Raw genomic sequence first — 15,852 nt, 5'->3', positions numbered from 1 at the left:
AAAGTCAAAATAAAATCAACAGTTTACAGTCTACATCTAGGGACTTAACATAGTAATTGCAGTAACAGCAGGGACTTCCCTTTAGCTTTTCCTCACTCTATCAGAGAAGGAGAGAGAAAGACACAGGTGAGCACATGCAATTGGGGGTAGGCGAAGAACAAGACGGCAGGCCAGGAGAGGCAAGCCAGAAGCCACTGCAAGAAAAATCCACAGTGGCACAGGGCTACTGGACGTAGTTAGAGGGCAACAGGTCATCCCTCACCCTCCCAACCACCATCCCAAGTAGCTCTTGGGAACACGGACCACCGCTGGCAAGAAGACATCTCTTCTTGAAAGGGATAACACAATACACAGGGAGAAGTAATCACACAGAAGGAATCACAACAGATCCATCATGCTCTCACTCACTCCTCAATCGCTTCCTGCAGGACCACCAACCCAAAATCTGATTGCAACTTTCATTTAGACCATCTTCTCTAGAACCTGCTGGGGTCAAGTGCCAACCCCAAGTGGACAATCTGAGGGGCAACAGGCAGTGTGTACAAGAAACAGGGACTTAATGCAACCTTTTGATCTACTCGCACAGGGAACTCCTTAATGCAGAATTGCAATCCAATCCCATCACTAATGGATTTAATGGGCTGCTGGTACCAGCTGGAGCACCACTTGTTGAAGTTGAGGTATACTGAGCACTCGGCATAACCTAAATAGTTAGCACACAAGTTCCTTCGGTTATCATTAAGCCAGCCAAAAAACTCTGCAAGTAAAATGCCACACATCGCCACCCATGGCAATCCTGTCCTGGCCGGAGTCAAGTGGGGTTGTCTAGACCCATGGCTGGGAAACTTCGGCTCGCGAGCCACATGAGGCTCTTGGGCCATTGAGTGTGGCTCTTCCACAAAATACCATGGCCTGGGCTAGTCCATTTTGAAGAACTGGCGCTAGAAGAAGTTTAAGTTTAAAAAATTTGGCTCTCAAAAGAAATTTCAATCGTTGAACTGTTGATATTTGGCTCTGTTGACTAATGAGTTTGCCAACCACTGGTCTAGACTAGGTCAAATAGCAGAATCCATTGCGGTGCCTTTCAGTTCACCTTTGGAGCCACATCCCCAGCTATCACCACCTGATGGGCTTTGGTTTCTTGGAAGCTGCCAGTGAATCACAGGAATAATGCTGGCTGTTTCCATCATTTATAGTCAGAACTACCAGAGATCTGTACCTCTTCAAACCTCCTACTTTCTTTCACCTGTATCCTTGTTATTTAAAGCATTCTTGGCAAAAAACAAAAACAACAACAAAAAAACTTTCACTCTGGTCTGTCCTGCACTAAGACTTTGAACTTCAGTGGTGCAATAGGAACAAACACCCTCGCCATCCCATCTAATCAGCCTCTGCAAAGTTCCTACACAAAAATACAGAACCATGCTCGAATTCCAGGATACCTAGCGGCAGCATCTAAGCACCTCGCACCTGCTTTGAGCACTCTAATTTTCTCTAAATGCACACTTCAATACAGAGAGACTCTGCTAAGAGCCAGGAGAGCAGAGAAGCAGGGGGAGAATGAGGACGAAGGCTCCCCTGCCATGGACCCATGCCAGCAATCCAAGCATGGCAATTTAACTGCACCAAATTCAATACCCTGCACTGAAGCTGGAGTTACCCCAGCTGCCAGCACCAGAGTTGCCATGCTCTCCTAAAAAGATTTAAAGTGGCCCAGCTGGGCATGGCTCAGTGGTTGAGCTTAGACCTATGAACCAAAAGGTCACAGTTCAAGTCCCAATCAGGGCATATGTCCGGATTGTGGGCTCAATCCCCAGTGTGGGGCGTGCAGGAGGCAGCCGATCAATGATTCTCTCTTATTGATGTTTCTCTTTCTTCCTCTCTGAAATCAATAAAGATACGTTTTTTTAAAAATTATTTAAAGTGGCCGAAACCGGTTTGGCTCAATGGATAGAGCGTCGGCTTGGGGACTGAAGGGTCCCGGGTTCGATTCTGGTCAAGGGCATGTACCTTGGTTGCGGGCATATCCCCAGTGAGGGGTGTGCAGGAGGCAGTTGATCGATGACTCTCTCCCATCGATGTTTCTAGCTCTCTATCTCTCTCCCTTCCTCTCTGTACAAAATCAATAAAATATTTTTTTTTTAAAATTATTTAAAGTGGACTCATTCCAATTACAGCATATTAAAAGAGTCCAGTGTAATGTGCATCTCTGCTGACCCTCCTTGATTAGGATAGTTCAGTTGTCAGCAAACTCCTAGTCAACAGAGCCAAATATCAACATTACGATTGAAATTTCTTTTGAGAACCAAATTTTTTAAACTTATACTTCTTCTAATGCTACTTCTTCAAACTAGACTCGCCCAGGCCATGGTATTTTGTGGAAGAGCCACATCAAGGGGCCAAAGAGTTGCATGTGGCTCGCAAGCTGCAGTTTGCCAACCATGGGGATAGTTGATCATTAGGCTCCCTCTATGGAACCAAAACTGATTCCCTATTACCTGGATTCTGGATCACCATAAGGCACTACAGACTTCCATCTAAAGTAGCTGATAAGACCATGGGATGCTTTATCACCAGAGCTGCTGGTGCCTGTGGGCTTGGATTAGGTCTGGAATTAGCAGTTATCCAGGTAGAAGCGGAACAAGCACTCAAAGCCATTCTCATCATGACCCAACCAGCCATAATATTTGGATGTCCACGGGTTAACTTCAGTGATAGACCCATGCTACTACCTAGTACTACAAGACCAGCAATGTAGGGTGGATTGGGTGCAAATGTGGGTGAGCCTGTCAAACATGGGGCCAAACAGTTCCCTTGTCCTATTTCTCCAGCCAGCTCTCAGGCAACTGTGGATGTAGGAAGTAGAGCACTGCAGTGACAGTGTAGCAACGGGTGTCCCATAGGCAGAGCACAGTGCAAAGTAAGCCAACAGGACACGGTGGTCACTGGAAATGAGTCTCCACATAGCCCCCTATAAACATGGTAAATGACCACAAATGCAGCAATAAACTGGGATAGAGTGGGGATTATCCTTGTTGGCACACTACAGCCAGCAGAATGCAAGGACGATACTGAGAACGATATCCACGTGGGTGTGAACCATATTCTGGGAGGCTCCACCTCTGATATGGACCAGCCACCATGAGAGCAACCCAGCCCCAGGAGGTTGGAAGGAATTGTGGCAAGGACCCTCAGTGGCCAGCTTGGAGGGAAGAAGGTGGAGACTCTGGATCCCCACTTAAGGGGATTGAGGAACACACTTGAATAAGAGGAAACACCGGTTTTTCAGAAGACTCAGTCCTTCTGAATAAGCAAACACAACAAATCTAAATCAAGCCTCCAGACACTGCTTGAATCCAGTGTAGAGAACTGGGACTCATCCAGCCTCTGCAAGGTCAAAACTATTTTCATTTTAACAGTAAGACATTGTCTGTCTTTTACTGTAATTTCTTGCCAATGTACAGTGGAGTATTCCAAATGCTACATGAGACAACTGATTGAATGAAGCCATAGATGAAAAAAAAATTTGGCTGCCTCTGATTAAACCATTTAATAGATTTACAAATATAAAACAAACCCACTCTTCTCACCAATATTTTGAGTTTAGAAGTTATTTTCATGAAAAAAGTTTATATTAACACATAATAGATGTTATGTGAATCAATAAATATTTCCAATTTTTTGTTTTATTTCCTTATATGTAAAAGAAAAGTTCTTAGTCTTCATGTTTTTAAGAATATAAAGGAATCCTAAAACCAAAAAAGTTCAAGAACCACTGCTCTATAGTAGTGGTTCCAATATTTTTTTGCCCTTGAAACCTTTGGGCAATAACTATGATTCTCTCAAAATATACACATACACAAATTTTTCATTATTTTGTCAAGGACTTTATAAACCTCCATTGTATCTATAAAAGGAAAGATAAGAAAACATTAGGCATCTAAATCACCTTGCTTTAGAAACACGGAAATCCTATATAATAAAAGATTAATATACAAATTGACCAAACGGCAGAAGAACTGGTCGCCATGAATGCACACTGACCACCAGGGGACAGAAGCTCAACACAGGAGCTGCCCCTTGGTGGTCAGTGCAGAAGCCTCTCCCCCTTCTGTGGCAGCACTAAGGATGTCTGACTGACAGCTTAAGCCTGCTCCCTATGGAGAGGGCCTAAACTGGCAGTCAGACATCCCACCAGGCCTCCTGGACTGTGAGAGGGCACAGGCCGAGCTGAGGGATTCCCCCCTTCAGGTTCACAAATTTCGTGCACCAGGCCTCTAGTCTTTTACATAATTATAAAACAAAATTATATCAAAATGGAAAACAGGCAACCCCTAAATAAAAACAAACTAATCTATGTATATGAAGCTTAACCACAGAAGAGAATGATTCTAGAGACTTTCAAACAGTAATCTGACCAATCATACATCCCCTAGTAGGCTATATCTATATCCTAAGCTAGAAGGAACCGCAAAGAAATTAAAAGCAGAATTCAGCAATCATCAGCTAATAACAACATTGGCAGTCATTTTAAAACTCAGAAGATGAAGAGAATAAGCAGTATGATACTGGTATTGTGGTTACATGTTTAAAAAGTTATTTCTTAGAATATATATGTATTAACAGATGAAAAGATAGCATATCTGAGATTTGCTTTAAAATAATCTAAAGTCAGGGGGAGGGGGAAGAGAATGGTGAGATGAAAGAATTATCAGACATATGCTTGACTCTATCGAATCTACATGCTGGTTATATAAATGTTTATTAAATTAGTCTATTTTGTAACTGTAAAAAATTTTACATAACACTTTTTAAGTAAGCCATCTGCAAATATCACAGCTGAACTCTTATTTTACTGACACTACCAAGTCTAATTTTATCAATGAAGTTCTTTAGCAAGAGGGCTGAGCATGTGATTTATATAACACATACAATTTTGAAAATTCATGTTAGCAATTTTCTTATTTCACCGGTCATGTTTTTTTAAATGTGATGGAACTTTCACTAGCAGTATCTTCATCAGGGAAGAAAGCAGAATCAGATTTAAATAATACCTGTCTCAACATTGCTAAAAGCCTATTTCTGCACAACCAACAACCCAATTCTAATTTAAAATCATTTAATCTAAGTGTCTCAAATATGGAATTTGTTCCAAAGAACAATATCACAATCTCTTTGGCAGTATTGACTGTTTTTCCCCCACATGAGGTGACTGAGTTTTGTTCAAGAGTACTTTATATATGAATATTCCCCTAAATGGAAAGGCAAAGACTGTTAGTGTAAATCAACTAGAATAGTGTTAAGCCCTTGCTATAAAATACTCGTAAGACAAACATTTGGCTGTTCAGCAGGCTCTGAGCACTGCTTAGACTGTGTCATGGGCATTTCCACACCTTATTAGGGAACTGGAGGCTAGAAAAAGCTGCTGAAAAGAGGCTGCACCTGTTCTTGCTCTATATCCCCAGCTAAATTTCATTACCTAATATGCGTGTAATCTAGAAAGAAGGGAAACTTCTTCCTATCATTCCAAGTTCCAGAAGAAAAATCTGAAACAAACCATAAATATGCAGAACTAAACATAAATTCTGGGAGATACATAAAAAAACTATTGCTACCATTGGTGGATCAGGGATAGGGGAAAAAAAGACCTTTCCTTATTTTACATGTGTAATGCCTATAGTATATATTGTGTAGCATTTTACTATTATCTTACTTTTACAATCAATAGTTTTCTATATAGTTATGTTCAAAAACATGTACAAGAATGTTCATAGCAGCACTATTTACAGTAATACCACCAAAATGGAAACTACCATCCACACAATACTATATGGATGAGACTAAACCAACTAAAACCACAAACAACAGTTTGGATTTATCACACACAGAGTAACTACTATACAAATGCACATTTAAGAAATTCAAAAACAGGAAAGACTAACATGTATCATTAGAAGTCAGAATAATGGTTACCTCTAGGAGAAAGAAGCAATAAAGATGACAAGAGGACTGAAGGCTCCAGAACAAAATGAAATAGATGTACTTCTTCCTATTCTTCCCGCAGGGTACAGCTAAAAACCCAGGATATCCTATATAATACAATAAAAGCCTAATATCCTATATAATAAAAGCCTAATCGTAATGACCAGTTGTCTGGTCATTACGATGTGCACTGACCACCAGGGGGCAGAAGCTCAACACAGGAGCTGCCTCCAGCCCACAGGCTCCAGACCAGCCAAAGCAAGTACCAGCAGCACCCACCCCCCCAAATCGCCCCAGAGAGGGAGTCAACTGGCAGCATCAGCAGGGGGGCGGGGCCAGCGAGCAGGCAGAGCTAGGCCACCAAGGTGGGTGCCTGTGCGGGCCCCCCTGATGGCCCCACTGCTCACCCCACAGATCGGCCCTGATAGTTGGCCAGCCCTAGGTTTCCCTACCAGTGCACAAATTTCTTGCAGCAGGCCTCTAGTTATAAATAAAACAAACATAAGATCCTAAAAGGAAAAGAGAAGGCAGACTAGCAAGGGACTTGGGGACCCAGTACCAGTTAGTTCTCTGGGTTTGTGTTTTGCTTCATATATCCTGGACTGATGGTGGAAGTGGAAAAGCTGGTTTCTATTCTAGAAACATCGATGAGGACAGAAAATATCCCACCTAAAAGGCCAAGACAGGGGCTACCTAGCAATACAGAAAATCTTTAGACAATATCTGCTGTTGTACCCCATCCAAACACCACCAAAAAAGAAAAGAAAAAAAAAAAGTAGCTTTAACATCACCTCTACCAGCCAAAGATTGGGTTAAGAGTAGACTTAGTTAACTCTTTTTCAATTACTGAGACTCAACTAAATTATCAATCAAGTTAATGAGAGAATGAGGATTTAAACCTAACCCTCAATCCAAAAAAGTGTTCCTTTCTACTTTATTTACTTCCTCCACAAACACCCTGGTTGTGTGATCAAGTTTTCTTGAATTTCCCCCCCACAATTTAATATCAGTATTCTTTATATTTTTACTATCTACCCCAACTTTATTTTATTCCAACTACACTGCACTATTGAAATAAGTACAAAAATAACTAGGTAATACAGCAGCTAATTAAAAAGCAATTTTATCACCCTTGCTGGATAGTTCAGTTAGTTGATATTTCCATACGCCAAAAGGTTCAATCCCGGTGGAGGCAGGTACAGGAGGCAACCAATTGATATTTCTCTTTCACATAGATGTTTCTCTCTCTCCCCCTTCCTTCCTGTCTCTCTTAAATCAACATATATATGCACACACACACACAAAAAAAAATGTGTGTGTGTGTGTGTGTGTGTGTGTAAATAAAAAAATTAAGTTTAAAAACAAAGCTACTAGGATGGGTCCTAACCCAATATGATTGGTGCTCTATAAAAAGAGATTAGGACACAGACAAGCACAGAGGAAAAAACCATGTAAAGACAGGAATAACACAAAAAGTCTGCAAGCCAAGAACAGGAGTCTCAGAAGAACCCAATCCTGCTGATACCGTTTTCTGTTCTTTTTTATTGAATTTATTGGGGTGACACTGGTTAATAAAATTATAAAGGTTTCAGGTGCACAAGTCTATTAATACATCATCTATATATTGTAGTGTGTATTCAGACCCCAAGTCAAGCCCCTTCCATCACCATTTATTCTCAGTTACCCTCTTCTACCTCCCCTCACCTCCCATCTCCTTTCCCCTCTGAAAATCACCATACCGTTGGGTCTACAAGGAAGTTTGTTTTGTTTTACTTAATCCCTTCACCTTTTTCACTCGGCCTCCCAACCACCCTCCCCTTCTGACAACTGTCATTCTGTTTTCTGTACCTAAGAGTCTGTTTGCTAGTTTATTTTGTTCACTAGATTGCATATATACAATACATGAAACCATATGGTACTTGCCTTTCTCTGGCTCAGTGGTCCGCAAACTCATTAGTAACAGAGCAGCAGCCGCAATTTGCTGACCACTGTTCTGGATTATTGCACTCTCCATGTCCACCCATGCTGTCCCTAAAGGTAAAATTTCCTTCTTTTTTAATTTAAGTCAATTTTTTAAACAACATTTTCCATTGTATAAATGTGCCACAGATTTATTCACTCAGTTACTGGTGGGCACTTAGTCTGCTTCTAAATCTAAATCTATTCTAAATAACAAAGCAATGAACATAGGGGTGGCATATATACGCTTGAATTAGTGTCTTGGGTTTATTAGGATATATTCCCAGAAGTGAAATCACTGGGTCTCCTGCATATACCTTGATCTCAAACTTCTAGCCTCCAGAACTGTAAGAAAATAACTTCGGCTACTTAAGCCACCCAGACGGTGGTGCTTTGTTATGACAACACTTGCAAACTAATACAATGTCTGAAACTGAACTTCTGTTTTCCCATTCGCACTAGAAATCAATAAATTTCTTTTTGTTAATCCTCACCAGAGGATTTTTTTCCATTGCTTTTTATTTTTTTGAGGGGGGAAGAGAGGGAGGGAAACATCTCATGTGAGAGAGACACATCAATTTGTTGCCTCCCACACATGCCCCAACCAGGGCAGGAATGGAACCTACAACCCAGGTCAATGCCCGTGACTGGGAATCAAACTCAAGACCCTTCAGTGCGAGGGGCATTGCTCTAACCACTTACGCACCAGCCAGTTCGAAATCATTCATTTTTAGTAACATTTTTTAAAATATATTTTATTGATTTTTTTACAGAGAGGGAGAGAGAGGGATAGAGAGTTAGAAAAATCGATGAGAGAGAATCATCAATCAGCTGCCTCTTGCACACCCCCTACTGGGAATGTGCCCGCAACCAACATACATGCCCTTGACCGGGATTGAACCCGGGACCTTTCAGTCCACAGGCCCACACTCTATCCACTGAGCCAAACTGGTTTCAGCAAAATCATTCATTTTTAAATGCTCCTCTCCGTATATATATACATCACCTTTTTACTCATTATTCCATTAATTCTACTGATCTGTTCCTTCTTTCTCATTCTCTCTATTCCCACTTCCTTAAATACCTACACAGGCAACCCTTGTTTTACTGCACTTTGTTTTATTCTGCTTCAAAGTGAAGGCAAGACCACCCACTAGCAAAAAGATAATATTTCCCTTTATTGCAAGACTTGTTCTATTGCAGTGGTCTGGAAGAGAGCACACAGTATCTCCAAGATATGCCTGTAGTATCTTGCCTCGCTCACTGCAATTGCATTCTAAAACATAGTCCGAATAACAGGTTCTCCTTGGGGTCTTACTTCCGGTCCCCTTTTTAAGAACTCTTTCCATTCTACCTGCATTATACTAAAAATAAGCAATCTTCATGGTCTTACAGGAGAAAAGTGAAATCCACGAACATCAGCCTGTCGGGAAGAGAATACCAGGCTAGCCCTGTAATAATCACTCAGAGCATTCCAACCTAGAAGGTATTCAACAATGTAACAGACAACTTTAGGATGTCTGCCCAGATCAAGCATGGACACAGTCAGCCATGGTTTTATTCTTTTTCTTTTTTTTTTTTTTTTTAACTGAGATACAACTAACATATTACATTAGTTTCAAATGTACAACATAAAGACTCAATATATGTTTATGTTGTACAATAAGTTTAAAAGCATCACCACAGTTACAAATTGTTTCTTGTTGTGAGAACTTTTAAGATCTCAACAACTTTCAAATATATAATATAATATTATTAACTGTAGTCACCCTATTGTACATTACATCCACAGGATCTATTCATAAGTGGAAGTCTATATCTTTGGACATGATTTTTATTTTTGTTATCTTGTTACCACCCAGATTCTAGCTCCCAGAAATTTAAGAGTTGATCAGGAAAGAGTATATTCAGGGGAGTAGCCAATTATCTTGCCTCCCATGGTTCCCCACCTCACAAAAGTAAGTCACCTAAGTCCTACTTACTCACTCACCTCAACATTCCCCACTGGGCCCATGATCTCTCTGACCTCATATTTTACTTATTCTTCCCCAACTCATTTACTGGCCCTCCTGGTTATTTCTTGAAAATTCCTGGCATTTTCCCAATGAGATTTCACACTGACTGTTCACTCTGCCCATACTGCTCTGTCCACAGAGCATTTATTTGCGCATCTAATTCCCTCTCTTACTTTATTCCTTTTCAGTGGACAGGAGACATTTAAAATTGCAACCCATCTTCATATCCAGGCACTCCTTATTCCCTCCTGATTTACTGTTCTCCACAGCATTTATAACCTTCTAGTTATGCCATATAATTCCTTACATGATTTTGTGCTTTTGTTTTTAGTGTGTTGTTTCATTTTTTTGTTTTTTGTTGGGGGGGTGGGGGGAGTCCTTGGGTTTTGTATATTTGATTCTCTGCCTAGCCCAAGTGCATAAAATAGTGTGCCTGGTTTGTAGCAGATGCTCAATAAAGCTCTGTCAAATAAGAGCATATTTGCTTGATCATAACCATGCCCAAACAGTGAAAGTTGATTTGTGGTAAGAAGAATGAAGCAGACATGTCTGGAAGTAGAAATGAAAAACCATGTAGTTCTAGAGAGACAGTAACTAGCTATCTGATTCTGACAACTTATCCACTTAACTCATCCAAGTCACCTCAAGTTTTCCCATAGTAAATACAGAAATGGATCAATTGCAATACACTTCAGCTTCATATCATCCCAATGACTATGTTTCATAAAGCATTAAGAACCATTGCTTTGGCCCGAGCCAGTTTGGCTCAGTGGATGGCACATCAGCCTGCAGACCAAAGGGTCCCGGGTTTGATTCCGGTCAAGGGCATGTACCTCAGTTGCAGGCTCCTCCCTAGCCCAAGGCCTTGGTTGGGGCTCGTGCAGGAGGCAACCAATTGATGTGTTTCGCTCACACTGATGTCTCTGTCTTTCCCTCTCTCTTCTATTCTTCCTAAAAATCAATGGAAAAATATCCTTGGATGAGGATTAACAAAAAATAAATAAATAAAAATAGCAAATAGCCAAAACCAGTTTGGCTCAGTGGATAGTGTCGGTCTGCAGACTGAAAGGTCCCAGGTTCGATTCCGGTCAAGGGCATGTACCTTGGTTGCGGGCATATCCCCAGTATGGGGTATGCTGGAAGCGGCTGATCGATGTTTCTAACTCTCTAGCCCTCTCTCTTCCTCTCTGTAAAAAATCAATAAAATATATTTTTAAAATAATAAAATAAAATATCTCCTGGGGAAAAAAATTAAAAAGAACAACTACTTTGGCCCTGGCCAATTTTTCTCAGTGGTTAGAGCACCAGCTGGAGGATCAAAGGGTTCCAGGTGTAATTCCCAGCCAAGGGCACTAACTCAGTTCAATCTGTTGTCTGGGTATAAACAGAAGCAACCAATCAATGTTTCTTTTTCACATTGATATTTCCCTCTCCACCTCCCCCCACCCCCATCTTCTTCATTCTCTCTTTTTTTTAAATTGAAAAAATATCCTCAGATGAGGGTTTTAAAAAAAGAACAATTGCTTTGGCATTTTGTTAAAAAAAAAAAAATCAGTCTATGTATCACTGGGCTGAAATGAGAACAGTCTACAATGGCAAAATGTTTAATATCATATGAGTTTCAGACATCAATACTAGCTTGCAACATCTATCCCAATAGTGTGATGCTTTTTAAAAAACATACATATCCTGCCAGGCAGGTGTGGTTCAGTAGTTAAGTGTCAACCTATGAATCAGGTGGTTTCTGTTCATTCCCTGTCAGGGATAATGCTGGGGTTTCAGTCTCGATTCCCAGTGGGGGGTGTGCAAGAGACAGCAGATCAATGATTCTCATCATTGATGTTTCTGTTTCTCTACCTCTCCCTTTCCCTCTGTGAAATCAATTAAAATAAATAATAAAAAACATCCTTGAGCAAAGGATAGATCCCCCAACCCTATCCTCCAGTATCTGAAAAATCTCGGTGCACTGCAGGATCAGATTCCTAATCCATAAAATGAGGAAGCTTCACATCTATAGTCTCCCTCGGCTCTCAAGTTTAAAGATGTGATGATAGATAACAGTTTATGTAATACATCTGTATTCATACAAACATATGACTCACCCATCCTTTGTATTATGGAAATTGATCATAAACCTGATTTTATAAAAATTTAACACACTAAACACTTGAAATCTAGTAAATAATATGAAAGGGAAAAATCTATTTGGCAAATGATCAATTTTCTAGCAGAATTCAGTATTGCTTACTATAAATACAAAACATTCTGAGCATTATAACATCATATATGGCGCCACTAGAGGCAAGCAAATGCTATTTTTAAAAGAGAAGTTACACTGTTTGCAAGGTTGATATTTTAGTAGCATTCTTATTCTCTTTGTTCAAATTAAAAGTAAAAAAGTAAACAATATCATCAGTGTTTTTAAAAGGTGTGATAAAGTTAAAATATTTAAAAATTTTCTTTGTTTAACCATATTGCCAAATCTCCTAAAAGATCGTTTCTTTTGTAATCAGATAAGAACTCAATCCATTTTCTTAATATAAGAATTATCTGTTATTTAGCAAATAGAAGTTGTTTGCACGTTTTTTGCATCTTAATTTAACTAATTTTTATCATGAAATTCTTTCCTCCCCGTGTTTTTTCCAAGTTCAGTTTATTTTTATTTTTTTTTAATTTATTTTACTGATTTTTAACAGAGAGGAAGGGAGAGAGATAGAGCTAGAAACGTCGATGAGAGAGAAACATCGGCCAGCTGCCTCTTGCACACCCCCTACCAGGGATGTGCCCGCAACCAATGAACATGCCCTTGACCAGAATCGAACCCGGGACCTTTCAGTCAGCAGACGGACGCTCTACCACTGAGCCAAACCAGCTTCGGCCCAAGTTCAGTTTAAATTAATCTTGAAAATTTCCAATTTGTAATTTCGCAAAAATAGGCAAGAGAAGTACTAAATTCATTTTCACCTAATGACTGGCAGTTTCATAAAGCAAACACAAAATAAAGTTCTGTCAAACAACTAAGGTATAATAAAGGAAAACTCTATAATCAGAATATCTAGTTTCAAATCTGTCTCTTACTGGGTGTGAAACTTGAAAACCCTATTAAAATACCCAAGCCCGAATGTCCCCGTCTATAAAAGATAATGCCTAACTACCCCACCTAGCTGCAGTGAAGATCAAATGTGAATGCAGGTGAGTATGCGTTGTAAACCGTGGTGTCACAGGCAGTGTTATTACCATGGAGGTTCTCATTGATTATCAAAGGAAAGACTTCTTTAAAAAATAAAATAAAATAAGCCGAGTTCTATCAACTCATGGTATATTTAGACAATATCAAACTTTTTATCACTCCTTATTCCATGTCATGACAGTTCTCCTCGGTTTTCACCTAAGCCCACCAAAATCGCCATTCAGAAAGGTTGCAAGCTGGTTGTTTATCATTTCCCCCACCTAAATGTACCTTCACTGATAACCAAAACATCTAAGGAACAGGGTAATTTAGGAATTTCCTCTCTACGTTTTCTCAATTGGCCCACTCTTAAAAAATAAATAAAAAAAAGATTTAAAAAACTGCTTTAAAATAACCTGCCATATTCAGTATCCGGATACACACATGCATTCCCATAATCGGATGTTTATACCGAGGTAGTATTCCGTTTACAAAGCTCAGCTTGTCCCAAGCCAACCACATGTCCAAAGCGCGCGCACACACCCCAAGCCCCGGCCCCGGGGTCGGGGGCTGCACCCAGAACAAACGACAGCAAAACAAAAGAATCCTGCGGACCCTCCCTGCCCCGCACGGCCAGCCTCGCAGGGCCTTCCTCTGCCTCGGTTTGTCAACAGATTCTCCCGGGACCGGCGGGCGGAGGGCAAGGTTTTAAAACCGGGGTCAGGCGAGTTCACGCCACCCGGCCGTCACCTGGCGGGGGGCAGCGTTTTCCGCCAAGTTTCCGAGTCCACAAAGAAGTTCTGGGGCGGCGATGGGGGATCGGGCCTGCCCGGCGATGGGCAGCACGACGGAGAGGAAGACAAAACCCAGAGAGAGAGAGAGAGGGGAGGGCGTGGGAAACGCCCCCGCCCCGGGAGCCGCCGCCGCGGCCGCGGCCCCCCGCCGCCCCCGCCGCCCGGGCCCGGCGGGGGGCGCGGGGCGGGAGGCGGACCAGCCTCGGCCCCGCAGCCCGGACGCCCCCGGCCCCGCAGCGCCTGGCCCTCCGCGCGCGGGCGGGAACCGGCGGGGGGCGCCGCGGGGTCACCTTCCCCCGCCGCCGCCGCCGCGGCCCCCGCCCCGCGCCCCCGCTGCTCCGCGGGCAAACCGTCCCCGCGCGCCCCCCGCCGGAGGGGAGCGCCTCCGCCCCGCACCCCTCGAGCGCCGCGGACCGGGGTGCGGCCGGCGGAACCCGGGCGCCGGTGCAAGGGCGCGGACGCCGCCGCTTACCTTCCTCGGCGGTGTCCATCTTGTCTGCGGCGGGGCGGCGGTGACGCAGCCGCGAGGCTCCCGCGGCGGAGGCCCGAGCCTCCCGTCCGGGGCGGGGAGGGCGGGGAGGGGGGAGGGGGCGCGCAGCCGGCCGGGGCAGGTGCGTGTGCTCAGGTGCGGGCGAGGAGCGAGAGGAAGGAGCGGAGGGGAGAGGAGGGAGTGGGAGAGGCTGACAGAAAGCGGGCGAGCGCGGAGGGGGAGGGGCTGGGCGGCCCGAGGGGCGAGGCCTGGGCGGGGCGAGCGCCGGAAGGGGCGGGGCGTCTCCCAACGACGGGGGCCGTAACTTCCGGTCGGGGCCCTGGGGCGAAAGGGGCGGGTGCTGGCCGGGCCAGAGGTCCAGGCGGGGGACCCACCCGGCTTTTGGGCTTTGTCCTGAGGGTTTTGCGGGGCCGGGGGGCCGGAACTAAGAGGGAACTGAACTCTGGTGGCCCCGTGGGGGAGGCGACAGAGGATGCGAGGGGGGCGAGGAGCGTGGGCGGCCCCTGCGGTGCTTAGGAATGAATTCCCTGGGTTCGGCCTGGCTGGTGTTGCTCAGTGGTTGAGTTTCCACCTGTGAACCAGGCGGTCACGTCTGTGGGGGTTGGGGCTGGGGGCCTGGGGGAGGCAGCCGGTCAATGATACTCTCTCATCAGTGATGTTTCCCTCCCTCCCTCTCTCTCCCTTCCTCTCTGAATGCAATATATTTTCAAAATATATTTGAAAAGAAAAAATAGTTACTTGGGTGCTTGTGAAAATAAGGATTCTGCACCCTCCTGGCACCCCACTCCCCGATCCCCTCAGAGATTCTGGTGCCCGGTCTGGAGTGGGTCCAGGAAGGATGATTTTTTTTATTCCGCACCTGGACAGTTCTAATGCTCCTTTTGAAGAAGCACTCAAACAGCAATTTTCAACCTTTTTCATCTCATGGCTCACGTAAACTAATTACTAAAATTCCGCAGCTCAGCAAAAAATAAATTTTTTGCCAATCTGATACAAAAAAATAGGTGTGTTTTTTATTCATTCACACCATACGGATGTTGCCATCTTTATTTATTTATTTATTTATTTATTTATTTATTTATTTATTTATTTATTTTTGACAGTCTAAAGGAAAAAGAGATCAAATGCCCCTGACTAAATTGTCAGGGATTGCTTTTTTTAAAAACGTACTATGTCCCTGGCCAGATAGCTCAACTCGTTAAAGTAGGGGTATCGAACTCAATCAGAGAAGGGGCCAAAATCTAAAATCCAGCCTAAATCGCGGGCCGAATGGTTTACTGAACAGTCATAAACTGACAATGTCATAAACTGACAGCGGAGTGCAGTGATGACAGCGCGGTGTGGGCCACATTGCAAGGCCTGGCGGGCTGGATTTGGCCCGCGGGCCTTGTGTTTGACACATGTGCGTTAAAGCATGATCCCATACACCAAGGTTGCAGATTC

General features: G+C 43.2%; 1 protein-coding gene across 1 annotated transcript in view; it reads right to left on the bottom strand.

The window, feature by feature from the left end:
- MARCHF6 (membrane associated ring-CH-type finger 6) overlaps positions 1 to 14,648 on the bottom strand; it is a 64,078-nt gene extending 49,430 nt beyond the window's left edge. Inside the window, exon 1 of the mRNA XM_084881926.1 lies at positions 14,392 to 14,648. Within this exon, the coding sequence (XP_084738052.1) occupies positions 14,392 to 14,410 (19 nt within the window). The 5' untranslated portion in view covers positions 14,411 to 14,648. The remainder of the gene's footprint in view (positions 1 to 14,391) is intronic.
- Positions 14,649 to 15,852: the final 1,204 nt, after the last annotated feature.

The sequence above is a fragment of the Pipistrellus hanaki genome, assembly GCF_964339955.1.
Source record: "Pipistrellus hanaki genome assembly, chromosome: 4".
Taxonomy (NCBI): domain Eukaryota; kingdom Metazoa; phylum Chordata; class Mammalia; order Chiroptera; family Vespertilionidae; genus Pipistrellus; species Pipistrellus hanaki.
Note: the sequence above shows the minus strand (reverse complement) of the source record. Positions and strands in the feature narration are given on the sequence as shown.